The sequence below is a fragment of the Zonotrichia leucophrys genome, chromosome 24, assembly GCF_028769735.1.
Source record: "Zonotrichia leucophrys gambelii isolate GWCS_2022_RI chromosome 24, RI_Zleu_2.0, whole genome shotgun sequence".
Taxonomy (NCBI): domain Eukaryota; kingdom Metazoa; phylum Chordata; class Aves; order Passeriformes; family Passerellidae; genus Zonotrichia; species Zonotrichia leucophrys.
In genome coordinates, this window is record NC_088193.1 from 7,016,830 (window position 1) to 7,036,065 (window position 19,236).

The 19,236-nt window shown below is 53.2% G+C and overlaps 1 protein-coding gene across 2 annotated transcripts in view; it reads right to left on the minus strand.

Annotated features, from left to right (window-relative positions):
• Positions 1 to 6,196: 6,196 nt before the first annotated feature.
• Positions 6,197 to 19,236, minus strand: part of ETS1 (ETS proto-oncogene 1, transcription factor) — an 80,943-nt gene continuing 67,903 nt past the window's right edge. For both annotated transcript variants that reach the window (XM_064732062.1, XM_064732063.1), the window contains 2 exons: positions 11,748 to 11,866; positions 6,197 to 10,512 (listed from right to left, as the gene is read on the minus strand). In XM_064732062.1, coding sequence (XP_064588132.1) covers positions 10,297 to 10,512; positions 11,748 to 11,866 — 335 coding nt within the window. In that variant the 3' untranslated portion in view covers positions 6,197 to 10,296. The remainder of the gene's footprint in view (positions 10,513 to 11,747; positions 11,867 to 19,236) is intronic.

Consider the following 19,236-nt stretch of genomic DNA (forward strand, 5'->3'; position numbering starts at 1 on the left):
AGTTTGGGGAGTACCCCCACCCCAAGGATGCAGAATTTTAGGAAGCATTTTAGGAAGAATTTTAGGATGCATCCATCATTCTTTGATGGATGGGGAACTCTGGGGAACAGCCCTGTGCAGGGATTCTTGGTGAGCACTTTGGGAACCATCCTTTGTGCAGGGATGCAGCATCCTGGGGAGCATCCCTACCCCAGGGGTGCAGAATTCTGGGGAGCATCCCAGCAACTCTTGGGTTTCCAGGGATGCCACACTTTGGGGACCATCTCTTCCCCAGGGGTGCAAAATTCTGAGGAGCAGTCCAGGGATTCTTGGGAACAATCCTCTTTCCAAGGATGCCACATTTTGGGGAGCATCCCTACTCCAAGGATGCAGATTTTTAGGAAGCATTTTAATAAAAATTTTACTAAAATTTTTGATGGATCCATCGTTCTTTGATGGATGGGGAATTCTGGGGAACACTCCTGTGCAGGGATTCTTGGTGAGCACTTTCGGGACCATCCTTTGTGCAGGGATGCAGCATCCTGGGGAGCATCCCTACCCCAGGGGTGCAGAATTCTGGGGAGCATCCCAGGGACTTTTGGGAACAATCCTGTTTCCAGGGATGCCACACTTTGGGGAGCTTCCCTTCCCAGGGATGCAGAATTCTGGGGAGCAGCTCAGGGACTCTTCGGAACAATTCTCTTTCCAAGGATGCCACACTTTGCGGATCATCCCTACCCCAAAAATGCCACACTTTGGGAATCATCCCTACTCCAGGGATGCAGAATTCTGAGGAGCATCCCCAGGACTCTTGGGAACCATTCTCTTTCCAGGGTTGCCACATTTTGGGGAGCATCCCTACCCCAGGAGTGCAACATCCCGGGGAGCATCCCATTGATTCTTGGGTTTCCAGGGATGCCACAGTTTGGGGAGCATCCCTTCCCCAGGGGTGCAAAATTCTGGGGAGCATCCCAGGGACTTTTGGGAACAATCCTCTTTCCAGGGATGCCACATTTTGGGGAGCATCCCTTCCCCTGGGATGCAGAATTCGAGGCAGCAGCCCTGGCCCGGGCTGCCCACCATGCCCTCCGGCTCAGGCTGTTTGTCTGTGTCCCTCAGTCCCGAATTGCTGCCCTCGGGAGCAGCCTGGCACAAAGGCTCATTGTGGGAGCGCCTTTCAAGCCGGGCCAGGGGGCGGCCGCGCTGCCGGCAGCGGGGAAAGGCGCTGGAAGAGACCGAAGTTGCTGTTGGACGAGGTTCAGAGGCCGGGGCTCGGCGGGAGGGAGCCGGGGGAGGAAAGCAAACAGCGGAAAGTGCTGACTGCGACAGGCAACCCCGGCATCCCACGGCAGCACGGCCAGCCCGGCAGGGGAATGGGCTCCAAAGGTGACCCAGTGCCTCCCAGCAGCCCTAAATTCCCATTATGGACAGGGAATGGGCACTAAAGGTGTCCCAGTGCCTCCCAGCAGCCCCAAATCTCTGTTCTGGACAGGGAATGGGTACCTAAAGTGTCCCAGTGCCTCCCAGTGCCTCCTAGCAGCCCTAAATCTCCATTCAGCAGGGGGAACGGGCACTAGAGGTGTCCCAGTGCCTCCCAGCAGCCCCAAATCTCAGTTCTGGACAGAGAGTGGGTGCCAAAAGTGTCCCAATGCCTCCAAGCAGCCCTGAATCTCTGTTCTGGAAGGGTAATAAGTACTAAAGGTGTCCCAGTGCCTTCCAGCAGCCCCAAATCTCTGTTCTGGAGAGGAGAATGGGCACTAAAGGTGTTTCAGTGGCTCCCAGCAGCCCAAATCCCTTTGCCTGCTGTGATGTGCTCTCTGTGCCCAGATCCAGCAGCGCGATGTGTCCAAGGGTGTGCTCACCCCACAGGGAATCACAGGATAGTTTGGCTTGGGAGGGATCATGAAGATCATCCAGAAATCATCACCCAGGAGGAGCCAAGCTCATCCCCTGCTGCTCAGCACCCCATCCTTCTTCTTCTCCCTTCCCTCTGCATCCCTCTGCTTGGTCCCCTTAAATTCATCCTCCTCCTCCTCCATTGCCTCCTTCCACCTCCCTGGGTTCTCAGGGATTTCCAGAGCCCTTCCCATACTTCAGCATTCAGCAATTCCTGTTCCTGTTTCCATCTCAGTGTCCCTCAAACACCAGTTTCAATGTCTCAATTGAAGACACCAACCTGAAGATGTCCCTTTTTCTCACTGGTCTCCCCTTGGAGCAGCAGCTCAGGATTCCAGCCCAGAATGCCTCTCCATCCCACAGGGATCCCTCAGGACACGGTGCCTCCTGCTCCCCTGCACTGCTGCATGTGTGCATCCCTGGATAATCACATGCTGGAGTCTGGGAAAACCCTTCTGCCTGCTCTGGCTCTGTTCAATCCCACACCTGAGCAGCCTCACAGCAGCCAACAGACCAGAAAAATCCTCCTCCAGGTGCAATTCCCCACACAGACTGGGAAAGACATCACTCCCAGCAAACCCCTTCCTCCCAGCTCAATTCTATCATGAAGCTCAATCATTGCATGATTCCACAAAATGATTGGACTCAAAGGTCTTGGAGCAGCCTGAATTGCAACCTGAGTAATTCCATTCTATTCTATTCTATTCTATTCTATTCTATTCTATTCTATTCTATTCTATATTCTATATTCTATTAATAATTATATCTTGAAGGTCTCTTCCAACCTTGTGATTCTGTGATTCTGTGATTTGCTATAATATTATAGGATATAATATTATAGATATCACAGAATCACATATCATCATTATATTCTATGATTCCAAATTTCCATGTTTTTTTATTATATAATTTATATAATATTTATCTATAATACTATATTCTATGATTCCAGATTCCCATTTTTATTATATATTTTTCTATAATATTTATAATATTATATTCTATTATTCCAAATACCCTTTTTAATTATATAATTTATATAATATTTATCTATAATATTATATTCTATGATTCCAAATACCCATGTTTTTATTATATAATTTATATAATGTTTATCTATAACATTATATTCTATGATTTCAAATTCACCTGTTTTTTTATTAGAAGTGTGGTTGCTGGATGCTGCAAAGGGGACGGGTTTTGTGGGAGCAGAGCTGTGGCTGTGATGGTTTTTCCATGGGAAAAGCTCCGGTTCCCTCCCAATCTCCACATCCCCATCCCAAATCTCACTGCAGCCGCTGGTGACATGGGGACCTTGGGGAAATGAGGGGTGGGGACAGGGCAGGGACATCGGGAGGGGCACATTTGCTCCGTGTGCCCCCCGGGCTTCCTCTGGGGGAGCAGGGGGCGGTTAATGGGGTTAATAATTAACGCGGGGCCGTTAATTGGCGCTTTTAATGCGTGTTTTTAGCAGGAGCGCTCCTCAGGCTGCAATCCCTGCGGGATGCGCGATTCGGGCTGCGGGGAGAGGAACCTGCGGCGTCCCTGGGTTCTGCAAGGAGGGAAAAACCCCGAGAGCTGCGGCACCTTCACCCCTCTGGGGCTTGGCTGCTCCCCCAGCAGAGCCGCCGGAAAGGAAAGGAGCGGAAAGGAGGAGAAAGGAGCAAAAAGGAGCCGCTGGATGTTGATTTTCCCGGGACAGCCGAGCGGGAGCCCCGGCGCTCCCGCTGCGATGGAGAAGCCGCGCCGGGACCAGCGAGTCCCGCCTGGAGCTCGGCGCTGCGGAGATGGATGGATGGATGGATGGATGGATGGATGGATGGATGGATGGATGGATGGATGGATGGATGGATGGATGGAGCGGGCTGGGCGCTGGCCCGGGGCTGTCCCCGCTTCGGTTTCCATCTCCTCCGAGCTCGGAGATCGGCTCGGGAGTGCCCCGGCTGCCGTGAGGACCATCAGGATTCCCCATCCTTCGGTACCCCGGGGTGTTGTTCCCTGTTGTTATAAATGGAGAGAGTTCCTTATCCTGCATCCGCATCCCCCCGTGCCGTGTCCGCTGTTCCTCTGGTTGCGGTGACTGTTCCAGTGTCACATTCCTGAGCAATGCTCTGACTCAGCCAATCCAGCGTCACTGCTGTCCCTTGGGAACTTCCCTTCACGCAGAATTTTATGGATCAGCATCAGCTCCCGGCCCATGGATGTCCCCAGATCCTGGATTCATTAATCACCACTTCCAGAGGCTCAGGCTCCAATCCAGCTGGGCACAGCACCGTTTTCCTCCTGCCTTGATGAGGACAAGGAAATACCAGAGCCAGCATAAAATTCTCTGGAAAATCATCCCAACTCCTGTGCAGGCTTGGGAGCTCGAGTCTTTGTGAGTTCTTCCTGATGCCTTAGGGAGCTGGAACAGAGGCTGAATGGAGTTCAGAGGAACTGGATTTTTATTGAGGTGCCTTCAAAGGCCACCCTGGCACCACCAGAGCCACAGTCCTGGCTCTGCCCAGGTGGCTCCAAGATGGAAACAAGAGAGGCCTTGGTCACGAGATCTCCCATTTTTATAAGTTTTAGTCCATTTGCATACAGGAGTTAACTGCCCAATTAATAGCTTCTGATTATGAAGTTTCCTCCTCCTTGCTTGCTTGCCCGCCCTCCTCTTCTCACGTTGTTTATGCTTTGGGCCTGAAGTTTGAAGGGATTGTCCTCAAGTCTCCAGCTGGAATGGGATTGTTTTGTCTCCACCACCCTGTGAGAAGATCCCAGTAACACTGAATATAAAGCTAAAAGCTGCACACCAAAACAGAACAGGAAAGCTCCAAACCAGAGGTACCATTCCAACCCAGGATATTCCATAATGGATCCAAAGGTGTTTTTTTCCAGGATCTTTAGCACAGTGGTGAAGGACATGGAGAGGACCAAGGTGGATTTTTCCTCCCCATGAGCCCCAGCCTTAGGTCTCCAGGAGGAAAGAGAATTCCCAGCACAAATTCCTGCTGGTGGCCATGGGACCTTGTCTTAGTTTAGAAGGACAGAAGTCTGCTAAGGAAGGCAGGAGCCGCCCTGAAATGGAGAATGTAAACCCTCCCCACCCCTCCAAATTGCTATAAATTTTAAATTAAGGGGCTCTCAGGCAAAAATATAGGAGTAGGAAATAACAGTTCTTTAATAGGGAAGAAAATAAAAGGATAAAATAATCAATGCAGTAACTAAAACAACACTGACAGAGTCAGAACCCAACCTGACACCCTGTGGGTCAGGGTGTTGGCAGCAGTGCCATTGGAATTGTGGCTCAGCCCTCCTGCAGTGTCAGGGCTGGTTCTGCTGGAGCAGGGATCCTGTAGAGAAGGATGGATTCTTTCTCTCAAGATCCAGTGGAAGAGGCAGCTGCTGTTCCTCTGGGGAATCCAGTGGAGAAGCTGTGCTGGTGTCTCAGAACCTCTGGATTATATCCAGGTAGGAACGCTTGGCTCCTCCCCCTGGGCTCACATCTCCCAATGGGATGCTGTAGTTCTTATCAGCCATGCAGTGACATTCAATAGCTGTTATCAGCAGTGTCCCCTCCCAAGGGAGGGGTGAATGTGGTCACTCAAAGAGAGAGATAAAGCAAACTGCCCACTTGACAAAGGTAATCTGCCATACAGATGGTAATTGAAAACACCTTGCATTGCAGTCTGGAACAGACCTGCAGGGGTGGCCATACCCATCACCCCAGATCCTGCTGAGGAAAATTCCCCTCTCAAAGCTCATTTGGACTGGTGAACCACAGATACCCCACGCTCCCAGTGAGGACTCTGGATCAAAGAGGGTTTGGGGAGCCTGGGATGTGGATCCACCATCCCAAAGTGAGAGGGAGCCGTGGGGAGCATCACCCCATCACAATGTCAGCCAGGACCTTCTTTCCCATAAAACCCCAACTTCAATCATGGGGAAAACAGAGAAATTGCTGGATTTTCTACATTTTTTTGTTTTCCCACTTTCTGCCTCAAATCTAAAGAGGAAAGGCAAGGAATAATCACACGGACACCGAGGGTTAGGAATTATTCTTCTTTTAATTTCACATGGTTTAAAATACGATATGAAATAAGGCTACAGTATATAAAAAACTCTCCAGCAAAATGATGTGCCAGCATCAGCAATTAAAACAAAACCAATCCCCTCCTTCTCTAGGAATTCAATGGAGGAGGGATTTTATTTATTTTTTTTTTGAATCCTTTAAAAAAAACCAAACAGGACCAGACACAACACACGGACACACACACACATCGCTACATCTCTAAGCTACCTCAGCTCAGGTTTTTTTAAAAAAGCACCTGCTTTTTCCTTGTTTTTTTATTTTTTTTTTTAAATCTCGCTTTTAAACTTTTTTTTTCCCACTTTTAAAAAATATAAATTATATGAAAATACACGTTGGAAAATAGTCGAACAGCACAATATAACAATCTCTTTTTTTTTAACTTCTTCTAAGTTTATCAGCTTAAAAAAATGTGTAAAACCAAAATAAAACAAAAAAGACTTCCTTACTTTTGGAATTTTTTTTGTTGGTTTTTTTTTTTACTGAGGCAGTTAATTCCTGGAGATATTCCATTATAACATATATGTATACATAGATTTATCCTTTATTTAAACCTCTTTGGAATGTAGACAACAGCTCCTGGGTGTTACACAGACCCTACCAGGGAACAGAGCACACCAAGGCATCCCAGCTTTCACAAGGAACCAGCAATTGAATCCTAAAACCTCGGAGAAAACCCCTCCAAAAACTCAAAACTCAGAAAGTGGAGATGTTTCCTGCAGCATCTGGATCTACTGCTGCTTTCTGGGACCATTTTTTGGAGAAGGTGTTGCTTTGGGAAGACAGGAGAAAGTGAAATTTTACATTACTCTTTATTTGTTGCCCTGTTCTGTTATTTCTACCCCTGAAGGATCCCATCTGGATGGGGATGGTGGGAGTGTGGGAATGGCATGGATCTCCACTTGGACACAGCCCAGAGTCCAAGGGTTATCACATGGAGATGGAGAGGGACTGGCAGCAGGAAAGTGCTTGTGGGTTTTGTCATTATTGAGGTGGGATTATCATTATTGGGATTTTTCCCATTATTTTTGAGTTCCCAAATATCAACTGTCAAGGTCCCCTAAGCTGTTTGCAAGGCTCAGGCTCTGCCAGAGGGGCCAGGGGAACACCAACCCACATGGAAACAGCAGAGAATGAGCAGGACACAGAAAATACCCCAAAATCTCACCCAAAGCACCTGAGACATTCCAAACCAAGACAAAATGACCCCGTTTCCAACATTGTCTGCAAGGGGGAAATCCACTCCTGCGTGGAGGAAAAGCACAGGGGGAGTCCCAGCCCTGGCAGATCTCCATCATCCCTCTCAGATCCATCCTTCTGGGCCAGCAGATGGGAAGTAACCAAATTTTCATGGACTTGAAGGAGCTCAGAGGGTCTGGGTTGAGCTTGTCCTGCTCAGCACAGCCCTCACCAAAGACCAGCAGTGAAAAGCAGAAGGAAAAAGGAACCAAAGCAAAAGAAACAAAAGAGAAATCTGCACATTTCCAGTGTATAAACAGCACCCATCTCTGGGATGGCCTCTAGAACAGGAATAAAGCAAAGGAAAATAGGAAATGATGGAGCTGATGTGTCTGGGACTGTTCACAGGCTGTGAGCTGGGAGGGCAAAGGGCTGGAGAAATGATGAGGAAACTCCAGCCAGAGGCTTCTTCCAAAAATCCAGAGCTGCTTCCCCTGGCTCACCCTTCCCTACCTTTAACCACCTCCCCAGAATCACAGGGAACACCCAGGCCCAGCTTGGAAACCTGGAATAAGCACAGTGGGGGAGGGATTTAGCCTGGTAGGGGTGTGGGGCTGTAGCCAAACCTGCAATTCCTCCTCTTGGAGGGAAATTTTATCCCATTCCTTTTCTTTTTCAGCTGGAGCATCCAAGCAAAGCAGGAGGGATGTCCTGGGACAGGATCCATGCCAGGGGCAGGAGCTGGGATGTCTGGGAGTCCCTTTCTAAGGCTGGAAGGGGCATTGAAGTGACCATGATGGGCCAGCTCAGGGCATTTTGCAGCAGCCCTGAACATCCCAAACCCCTCTGATTGCTGCTGGGATGCTCTTTGCCAGCTCCTCCCTGTGCCCTCTGTGCCCTCACAGCTCTCCTGCTCCCTGTCCAGCTGCCCAGCTGTGGCTCAGGCTGGACCTGTCCCAGAGCCTCACCTTGGGGGTCTCATCCATGATATCCCAATTTCCCTTTTCTCCCTCCAGCTTGGCCAGGCTGCCTCCATCCTCCTCCTCCCTGCCTGCCCAAGGAGACAAGCCTGAGTTCCATTCTCAGTGGGCAGAGTCCCTTTCCTCCTTTGGGGCTCCCTTCACCTTCCTCCATCCCCTCTTCCCTCCTTTCCCTCCATCCCACCTTTCCTTCAGACAACTCACAGCACCTGAGTGTGACACCGTCCCTTCCTGGGCCCCCTCTGCTTCCAGCCCCTGGCAGGAGCTCCCTCCTGGCCTCCCCATTTCCCTCCAACTCCACCCTCTGTAAGGCACAGCAATTCTGGGGCTGATTTTCCCTAAAATGCCCAGTTTTAGGATACAGAGGTGCTGGGTCCCTGCCCCAGAGCCCAAGGAGAGCCCAGCACCTCTGGGCATCACTTTGGGGTTGGGCTCCCCTCCAGCTCTGCTCCTGTGAGGGGGGGTTGTGCCTGAATATTCTGGGTATTTTACACAGATTCCTGTCCTGGCACCCCATCCTTTGGGATCAGGCAGGAATCACTCCTCAGATCCTATGGAAAAGCTCTGACCCCAACTCCCAGAGCTGTCCCAGTGCCTCTGGAATGAGCTCTGTGCCCCAAGACACTCAGAGAAGGGATTTTGGTAAAGTCCAAAATGCTGCCTTTAAATGCAAACACCCGGGGGGGGGGGTGAAAGATTCCCTTGGGAGGCCAAATCTGCAGGGATCTGGCTTTGGGATTGTACTGGGGTATGGGAACAGCCTCTGACCCTCCAGGTCCCACCATTGCCCCCAGGGTGGTGGGACCTTGTCCTCAGCCTGCCCAGAGCACCCCAGGGACAGCAGGAGTGACCCCTCCAGAGAGAACCAGCTGCAGGAAGGGTCTGGGGGCCAGAGGGAGCAGCTGCCCTGGCCTGGTCCCACAGCCACCCCTGGTGACATCGTGCCCCGTGCCACCCTCACCCTGACAGCAGCAGCCCAAGAGCCATAATGAGCCCATTTGCAGGGGCAATTTCTTTTCTGCTGTGCCCACACACGGCCATAAAGACAGAGCTGTTTGAAACAGGAAGGAAAAAGCATTTCCCTTGGGTTTTGAACTTTTTCCTGATTTTTCCCCTCAATTAACTTGCACATTTTCCATTCACCACATTGAAAACATGGGAATTTCTCTCCTTTCCCCCTCCCCCCCAAAAAAATGTCTGTAAGCACCAAAGTGTTCCTTGAGCAAAAGAAGTGATTTGAAAAATACCAAAAGACATTTTCCATGGAAATTTTGAGAGGATTTGTGCAGCCAGACATTAAAAAAAAAGCAGGGATTTCAACCAGCATTATCAGCACAGCATGTGGGCTGGAAACAGGAGTGGAACCCCCAGCCAGCATCAACAGGAGCCACTTTGGAGTTCATTTTCCTTCCCATCCCAGTCCCAGCATTTCAATTCTCCAGTGGGGTCTACATAAACTAATTCCTCTTTTTCATCCCTGGGATAAAACTCTCTGCTGGCAGAACAGAAACAAACACACACAATATTGCAATACTGAGACCATCTTAGAGCTTAAGACTATTTAGAAAAAAAAAAAAAAACAAATACTGGCACAAAATTTAATAAAATAAAACTTTAAAAAAAAAAAAAAGTCTTGATCCCTCCTAGGAAAAATTCTCTCTTGTAGAAAAGAGGACAATGGACAGAAAGGTGATGGAACAAGAACAGCAGTTCTTGGTCTTTTCCTATATTGCCCCTCCCCAAAGCAAGAATATTCACCCATTTTGGTTTTCCAAAAGAAAAAAGTTTAAAATTCCTCAAATCCTCAGGAATATTGTCATTCCTGACCTGTCAGTTTGTGTGTGAGCGACCAAAGGGATCCATTCCATCGCAATATTTTTCTAAACAGCCAAGGGTGGGGAGGGGATTGTTGGTTTTTTTAAGTGAGCTACATTTTCCTGGCTTTCTCAAAACTCAGAATTTTCCCCCAGAAAAGCCTGTCTTGAAACTTTCAGGAAATCAACAAAAAGCCCATCCTTCCCTAAAGTTTTCCTCTTCCTCCCCCCTCTCCCCCGACATCCTCAAAGCCTCGAATCTGAGCGGCCCTCGGAAAAAAAACGAGCAGAAGAACAGCGAAAATCAATAAAAACAGAACCGCCACACAAGTCCCGCGGCCGTCCCTGTGGGGACAGCGCCGTGCCCGTGTCCCTGTCACTCATCAGCGTCAGGTTTGACGTCGAGCATGGCGTGCAGCTCCTCGGGGGTGTAGCCCAGCAGGCTCTGCAGGTCGCACACGAAGCGGTACACGTAGCGCTTCCCCGCCGTCTTGTGGATGATGTTCTTGTCGTAGTAATAGCGCAGCCCACGGCTCAGCTTCTCGTAGTTCATCTTGGGCTTGTTTTTCCTCTTGCCCCATCGCCGGGCCACCTGCAGGCAGCAGGGATGGGGAGGAAAGGTCAGCCTGGCTGTGGGGGTGTTCCCTTCCCAACAGGAAGGGGGAGGATTTCCACAGAATTCCTCACCATTAAGAACTGATGCTTGGGAAAACCAACCTCTGTGCAGTGGCAGAACATGGCAGAGCACCCCATGAGGATTTATCTGGGTAATCTTGTGTGCTACCTCAGATATTTCCTCATATCCCAAGTCCTTCACCCCTTTCCCAAGGTTCCTCCTTTGCCTTCTTGTAGGGGATAGAACATAAGTAGTATAGAAAGTAATCTTACCCCCTAAAGAGTTACAGCTGAGCCAATTATTAAGGATTAGAAGCAGGCCTGATGTTAACAGGCTGCAGCTGTAGCCAATAAGAAGAGAGTTGTAAAAGAGTGGATTGGTTGGTTGAGGAGACCTGGAGGCAGTTGGGTACTGTGAGGACAAGGAAGAGTCAATGCCTAGAGGAGCTGCCTATGAGAAACATCAAGGAGGTACAAAACTCTGGCACTATGGAACCCTTGCAGTGTAATGACAACAGAAGTCTTGCACTATAATGACAACACCTTCTGCCAGTTCTAAACCAGATGACACCAACATGCAGTGGCCCAGTGCCAGTCACTTCTGCTCTTAGGCAGGCTCCAGTCACTCATGGAATTATTTAGGTTGGAAAAGGCCTCTGAGATCATGGAGTCCAACCATCCCCCAGCATTGATCCACATCCCCAGGTGCCACATCCACAGAGCTTTTAAATCTCTCCAGGGTGGGGATTCTATGTGCAGCAGCTGTGCCAGGGCTGGACAGCCCTTTCCATGAAGAAATGTTCCCTAATATCCAACCTGAACCTCCCCTAGTGCAACTTGAGGCCGCTTCCTCTTGTTCTGTCACTGGTACTTGGCAGAAGAGACCAACCCCCAGCTTCCAGTCAGGGGAGGGGACAAAGGTCCCACCTGCTCACCCCTCACCTGTACCCAGCCTATCTGAAGAGCTTTGCCACTGTTCCTCTTCCTAAGGTGTTCCATTTACTTCCCACCAACTTTGGGCACAAACCCTGCTTCCAAAGGGTGACTGCGTCCCAATTTTCAACAAACTTTCAGTTGGACTCTGATTCCTTGGTTGCCCATGACATACCCAAGATCAGAACAAAGTGGCTGCCCAAAGGGAGGAGGACAGGCTTATCCACCCCAATATTTCTGAGGAATTTGGGTTGTGCACTTAATTCCAGGGCATTTTACCTCGTCTGGGTCTGAAAGTTTGAATTCCCAGCCATCGCCCGTCCAGCTGATGAAGGATTGACAGGACTTGTCAGTGAGCAGTTCCAGCAGGAATTGCCACAGCTGGATGGGTCCACTGCCTAGAAAGACAAAGGAAACATGGGATATTAATGTCAGGAAAAGCACAGTTTGTTCTATCACAGAGGGGAAAAATTCCCATACAAAAGGTGCTCATTGAGTTAAATAAAGCCTTCTCCTGTCAAAAAGAGCCACCAGCAGCCACAGGGCAGGAGCTGAGCTGAGAGTTAAACCCTACAGGTAACAGAGCTTCCTATTTGCAGGAAGAGCTGAATATTCATGCCCTGGAATGCTTCACGTGGAGTTACATAAATAGGATTATTTTTCTGGCACACAAACAGGAGGAGTCACTGCCCTGGCACGGCAGCAGCGCCAATCCCTGTGCCAAGGAGCCGCCGGGCACGGCTGAACTCCGGCAGACTTCGCTTCCCGGCCATGACTCTGTGCTCTGTGCTGCTGATCCAGATAAGGGGACCCAGGTACAGAATTCCTTGGCCTCTTTCCAGGGCGTGTTGCTGCAGGAATGGGCTCTGCAGGCTCGTGGGGAGGGTGGGGGCACACAGAGCTCCCCAGCCCAGGATCTCCTCATTGGCACAGAGAATCCACACGGAACCTCCCTGCGGCTGCTGCTCCCCTGGCCCTGCTGGAGAGGCACGAGGTGATGCAAGGCATCCCATGCATGGGCATTCCATCTCTCCTTCCACACGTGGTCTCCACTTCCTCTCCAATCTCTCCCTTGGGCCATCACCAATTTGTCCCAGCGCCCCCAGTGAGAGCCTGTGGTGAGGTTTGGCTGGAGTCAGGGAGAAGTTTTGAAATATTTACCACTCCCTTGGGCTTGTGTCCCAATCCAAGGTAGAGGAGAAGCCCTGGAGCTAAAGTCTCTGTGATGAGCAACCTCCAAATGTGGCCACACCCCAAGTATTGCACTTTGCTGTGGGTAAGGTGTTTTGGGGAGACCCTGCCATGGTTTAAACCCAGCTTGGAATAGATCATTAATTATGACAATAATTATAACAAGACAGCCAGAGGAGAGAGGAAATTATTTATCCCACAGGGAGTTGCACAGGCTGGATTAGCTGGGGTAATCCCAGTGCTGACAGCACTGAGCAAAGCTTCAAGCAGGGAAAAAATGAGTTATGGGCTCAGAAAAAGGGATGGAGCCCAGCCTGTTTCCAGGAATGACAATGGATGCTGTCTGAGCTGTGGCTGTGGGATAACCCATGGAGGGAAGGGAGGGCTCCCCTTCCCCACAAAGTTTGAAATGACTCCAAAGCTGCTGGGGAGGAGGAAATGAGGGAGCTGGCTCCAGGACACAGGAATGGCTGTGTCCCATCCAGCCCTTCCCAAATTGTTTCCCTCCTGTTATCCCTGTGGAACCTCTCCAGGGCTTTGTCAGCGCCAGCCCTGGGGTTATCACAGCCCCAGGCAGGGCAGGGCAGGGCAGGGCAGGGAGCTCATCCTGCTGGAAAGGGGAAGGGACTCGGTGGGGAAAGGCTCCAGCCCACTGCACCCTAGAGCTTGCCAAGGTGTTGACTCCACAGCCACGCTCCTCAGCAGGGATGGAGCTGGATTATCCACGCCAAAATGAGGGAGGAAATGCAGATGACACCTTCGCCTCTCGTTGAAAGGGAGGAGTGAAAAGCCTGGCCTGAAGTGCCACCACATCTCCAGGCTGAGGCCTATTTATAGCAGTGAGATCTAAATGCAGAGAAAACACTGGGAAAAGGCTTTGGCGACTGCCTGAGGTCCTCCACAGGTGAATTCCCAAGGGGATGAGTTCTCTTGGCCCATCTGGCCTCACACCAACTCCCCACACACAGCCAGGAAGCATCCAACACCCAAACTGAGTTAACAGAGACACAGCCCAAGTGTCCAAGGCCAGGTCCATCCCCTCCCACTGATTTCTCTCCCCCCACAGCTGAAGAATAAGGATTTTTAGTTGATTCCTTCCCCAGAATAAGAGGAATGGAAACTCATCACCTGGGTTGTTGGATGAGGAACTGCCCTCAAAACACCCCTGGCCCATCCTGGCCCTGCAGGATCTTTGGAGGCTCCAGCAATGGCCAGTGCCATTCCTATTTGGCTGCCAACTGGCAGAAGAGATGCTGGGAAACCCAGGAATTCCTGCCCTCTCTGCAGCAAGCAAGGTAGGGCTCCTGCAACCGCCCCAGTGCCACCCTGCTGGGTATTTTGGGATTTCCAAGGAAGTGGTGTCATCCCTGGAACAGGGATTCCCAAGGTCTATTCTGAGCTGCCTGCAGGACTCGCGTAAAGCCCCAGATTCCTCTCCTGGACAGGCAATTATGTGAGGAATGTGTTTGTGCCGGGCTCCAGGCATGTCCCAGGCCTGCAAACACCCCCTCCCTGCCCGAGGGGGAGGCAGTGGAGCCTGGCAGATGTGGCACTGCTCGAGATGGCAGCGAGGTGGCAGGAGCCAAACCCAGCACATGCCCAGGCCTGTGCCCCAGTCAGCCCTGGCAGGGAGGAGACAGAGCAGGGAGCAGAGCTGGAGGTCAGGGCATCGCCTGCTGCAGCTGTAATTAGTGCTGGGAGGGGGGGCTCCACAAATGAGCCACTCTGCAGCCAGCAGGAGCAGGGAATATCTTCCCATAGGGTCTCAAGGTGGTTCATGCAGCAATGGCACTCCCCTCAGTGTCCCAGAGCAAGCTCCAGGCTTGTCCCTGCACCCAAACCTCCTCATCCACAGGAGCCGGGAGCAGTGCCCATTTTCCATCCCTTGTGCTCCAACCCTTCCCCTCAACCCAGCCAGGGCTGGAAATCCCCATCAGGATGCCAGGTTGGGATCACTCCATGGGAACCCCTGGGCTGGGATCACTCCACACAGCCAGGCTGTCCCAAGGCCAGTGGGTGACTGTCACCCCAGGATCTGCTGCCTAGGTTATCCCAAAACAGCACCCTGCTCCCACAGCATGGATTGGGGTGCAGCTCTGAGCATGAGTGGAGGGGCACAAGGCAGCTTTTATGGCATTGCTCCTTCCACACACATCCAGGGGCTTCCCAGAGCAGGCCCAGCCCTGGCTGGGGACTGGGGGCAGCCCCTGCTCCACAAAAGACAAGGGGAGGACCCAGAGGGGTGGGGGTGTCCTCCCACCCCACCACGACCTCCTGCACCCCCGGGGCTGCTAAAAATAGCACCCACAATGGGGGCCCTGTCTGGCCTTGGTGGCACTGAACAGGGTCCTTCAGCAGCACTGTCACACCACAGGAATTCTGCGGCGTCAGGGGGAAAATATTCCCTGGGCTGGGTGTCAGTGGGACTGTGGGAACTGGGAACCACTGCCTGAGTGGGGCTTCCTCAGCACCACGCTCTGGGGGTGTCCCAGAGCCAAGGCTTTGGTGCCACACCATCCCTGAGCCACCCTCCATGGCAGGACAGGTCCCCAGCTCCTTCCCAGCCACGGGGACACCAGACTGTCCCGGGTGGGGCATTCCAGTGGCACAGTGACAGTGGCACTGCCCGGCTGGGGCAGACAGGGAGGGCACAACCCCAGCCCTGCCATCTCTCTCGGCACGGTTTTACACACCCACCCCTCCCAACGGCTTCTGTTTTGTTTCCCTTGGTTCAAACAAGACAAGAAGACAAAAAAACCCCACCTACCAACCCCCAGCGAGGCACCTTTGCCTGGCGCTCTGCGGTTTGTGGTTCCAGCCCCACAAAACAAGCAGCCCTGGCAACGGCTCCAAAACAGCCCCTGCCCCATCACCTGCCAGCCTGCCCACCCCCTGGATGGCACCACGGTGCCCAAATGCCCCAGAAAGCTGGTCCCCATCACTCCCTTGTCAGAGCAGATCCCACAGCTCCTGCCCAGGCTGGTGCAGGCAGCAGACACTGCACTGGTGGAGTTTGGATGGAGCATCTCCAAAGAACAGCTGTGAAAAAGCAGGAGAGGACCCAGGAAGTTCCTTCCTCCTTCCTTAGGGAGCAGCATGGCCATGACTGCAGGCAGGAGAGCAGCCAGGGCTGTCCAGGCCAGAGCTGCTCCCCTGCTGCAGCTCCTCTGCTCTCAGAATGGGTGTTGGGAGGACTGATCTCATAGAATATCACGAGTGGGAAGAGACCCACACAGATCAACTCCAGCTCCTGACCCTGCATGGGACAGCCCCAAGAGTCCCACCCTGTCCCTGAACTCGAGGCTGACTCCAGGGGCACCTGGCAGAGCTCCAGGGGCTCTGTGAGCTCCACATGCCCCTGACAGTGTTCTGGGCACTGGGTGTCTGCAGGAGACCCAGGCAGAGCTGCTGCCCCCAGCACCCCCTGAGCTGTGCCACGCTTGGGCAGCAGCGCGTGGGGCTGGGTCTGCTCTCGTTTGCTCATCTGGCAGGTGGGGCAGGAGCCACTGAACCGGCCCTGGTGCCACCCTGCAGCCCCCACCCTGGGGAGGCCACAAGGGCACGGAGCCCATCGGGCCCTGCCTGAGGCAGGAGGGGGCAGGAGCTGCTGGGTGGTCACCCTGAAGGGTGTGCACCTGTGAGGGCAGGGGCAGGACACGAACCAGGAGGGGCAGGACATGAAGTCAAGAGCCAGGAGGGGCAGGACATGAAGGACAAGAGCCAGGAGGGGCAGGACATGAAGGGCAAGAGCCAGGAGGAGCAGGACATGAAGGGCAAGAGCCAGGAGGAGCAGGGTGACCCCATCCCCTGCACCCCAGCAGGGCCAGAGGAGCTGTTGTGCTGCTGGGCACAGGAGGGGGTGCCTGCATTCCCCAGCCCCTGTGCCCTGCTGTGCCCACATGGACTCTGTGCCCCAGCAGGGCGGGCAGGGAAGGAGCTGGAATCCAGGAGTGCTGCAGCACAGGCTGGGGAAGGGGAGGCAAGGACAGCCAGGGCACTGGAGTGAGGCAGGAGAGGGCACAGGGAGGCAGCTGCTGGCAGAGTTTTGGGTTTTGGTGGCCACAGCACAGGGGGGATCTCGTCTGTGGAGGCTCCAGAGCAGCAGCAGAGCACAGGGGAGGGGCAGCAGCACCTGAGCTGGCCTGGAAGGGACCCACTTTCCTGGCACCACCTCGGCTTTCTTGCAAAACAGCAGCTGTGCTCTCAGTGCTGGCACAGATAACATCTCTCACCAACACCCTGCGAGGCCCAGGCTCTGCTCACAGCAGCTCACACTCTGCAGGGCTGGGGCACAGCTGGGCACAGCCCTGTGGGCGCTGCCAGCCAGGCTCAGCAAGGCCTGGCCTGGGCAGGTCCAGCTCAGCAGAGAGCTGGGCTGGGACAACATCTGTGAGGGAGGCAGCTCCTGCAGGGCTCCTCAATTCCCACTGCCCAGCAGGACCACAGGGATGCTCTGAGAGGGACACTCAGGGCATGGGTGACAGCAGCTGGATCGGCATTAACTCTTTGAGTGCTGGGACTGGCTTTAAAGGATCAGCCCCTCCCTGACCAGCCCAGAGCAGAGGACAGGAGCAGCAGCCATACAGCCCCAGCCTGCATCTGTGGGATCAGAGCTTGCTGTGCACTCACCTCTGCTCTCCCATCCCTCTCCCCTCCCCTCTGGAACACGAGGGATGGCCCTGCCAAGTGCTCAGTGATGTGGAGCAGCAGTTCTGGGCCATGGCAGCACTGACACCGTGCATGGAAAGCCCCGGGTGTCAGTCCTGCCCACCACAGAGCAAATAAACCCCACAACTTGTCTGCCAAACCACACAGCTGCTCGAGGGAACCCAAACCCAGCTCCGTGCTGAATGGCCACAGTGAAGCAGCAAAGTCTGAGCCTCCTGTGGCCCTGTACAGGCTGCAAACACCAACATGGGGCACAAAGATGCAGCTGAGTTTATCCACCTGGTGCAGGGCTCCTGCAGGATGCTGGTGGCCATGGGAATCACCAGAGGCTGCAGGATCCAGCTGTGGCACAGCCCCAGGCATGTGGAGGCAGAGCTGAGCTCACTTTAGCCCAGCTGGGCTCAGACACTGATCTCTGCCCACTCACACCAAAGTTGGCTCTGCTGCTGAACCACAGAGCTCAGACTGAGCTCAGCTGAGCCAGAGTGAGGTTTAGCAGTGAGCACATCCCAGGCCACCCCTTCCCTGGATTTCATGTTTGCACTCTGTGTCATGGCAAAGAAAATAAAATCTGGCTTAATGTAGACTCTCAGAATCAGAGAACCTCCTAAGCTGGAGGGACCCACAGGATCACTCAGTCCCACTCCTGTCCCTGCCCAGACCCCCAACAATCCCACCCTGGGCGTCCCTGGCAGCGCTGCCCAACCCCTCCTGGAGCTCTGGCAGCCTCGGGGCTGTGCCCATTCCCTGGGCAGTGCCAGCACCCTCTGGGGGCAGAGCCTTTCCCTGATCTCAGCCTGCCCTGCCCTGGCCCAGCCCCAGCCATGCCCTCAGGTAAAATCCAAGCTCCAAGCTCCAAACCCAGGTGTCCAGGGCTGGCCCTCCCTGCAGCAATGGAAACTGAAGTTCACCAACTCCTGAGCAATTACATTTCTCCTCCGAAAAAAAGATAAGAAAATTGCATCAACCTCTCTGTGAGCAACCATGGCAACTCGTTAAAATAGGTCAAGATGTGGGGGCAGATAAGGCAGCTCTGAAAGGCCGCTCAGAGCTGGGTGAAGAACACATCAAACGCAACAGAGCTTCCGCCAAAATGCACCTTCTCACCCCACAGGCGTCTCTGGGGCAGATAGCATCAGAGATCTGCTGGGGCCACCTCCCTGGGCACACAGAAACAGCCTGCCAACACAGCCTGAACAAGTGTTGGATCCTTAAAGCCAGGACAGAGAGCTCTGGGGATGAGGGATGTGATGTGCTCTTCATCCTGCAGGTCCAGCAGGGCCAGCACGAGCAGGGGGCTGGAGCTGGGGGCTGGGGCTGGGTGTGTCCCCAGGGGGAAATGGAACCCCAAGGTCTCAGTGTTGGGGCTCCTGGGCTGGCAGAGCCCTGCTCTGCTCTTTGGGAGGCTCCACCTCCTCAGCAGACTCTGAGTTCCTCTGCTCTGGCTGCCAGACAGCACTTCCTCCCCTGAGTAAAGTAAGAGTAAAGCATAGCAATGCACAAAGAGGCCTGAGCTCTGCCTCAGTCACCACCCTGAGCTCTGCCCAAGTCCCCACTCAGCTCCCCCTAAATCCCCACTCTGAGCCCTGCCTGAGTCCCCACTCTGAGCCCTGCTCAAATCCTCACTCTGAGCTCTGCCTCCGTCCCAACTATGAGCTCTCCCTGAGTCCCCAGTCTGGGCTCAGCTGGCCCAGGCCAGACCTCCAGCCCCTCTCAGGGCAGCCTGAGCAGGGTTTTCCTCACTGACAGACCCAGAGAGTGAGGAGTGCCCAGTTCTCCTCCAGTTTAAACACAGCATGTTGTACCCACTCTCTGCAGGCCCAGCTCTCACAGTGACCCAGCTGTGGCTCCCTTTGCTTGGAAAACCCAGAGCTGAAGGTCTGGGGGCTTTAAAATGGCTCAGAGGGCA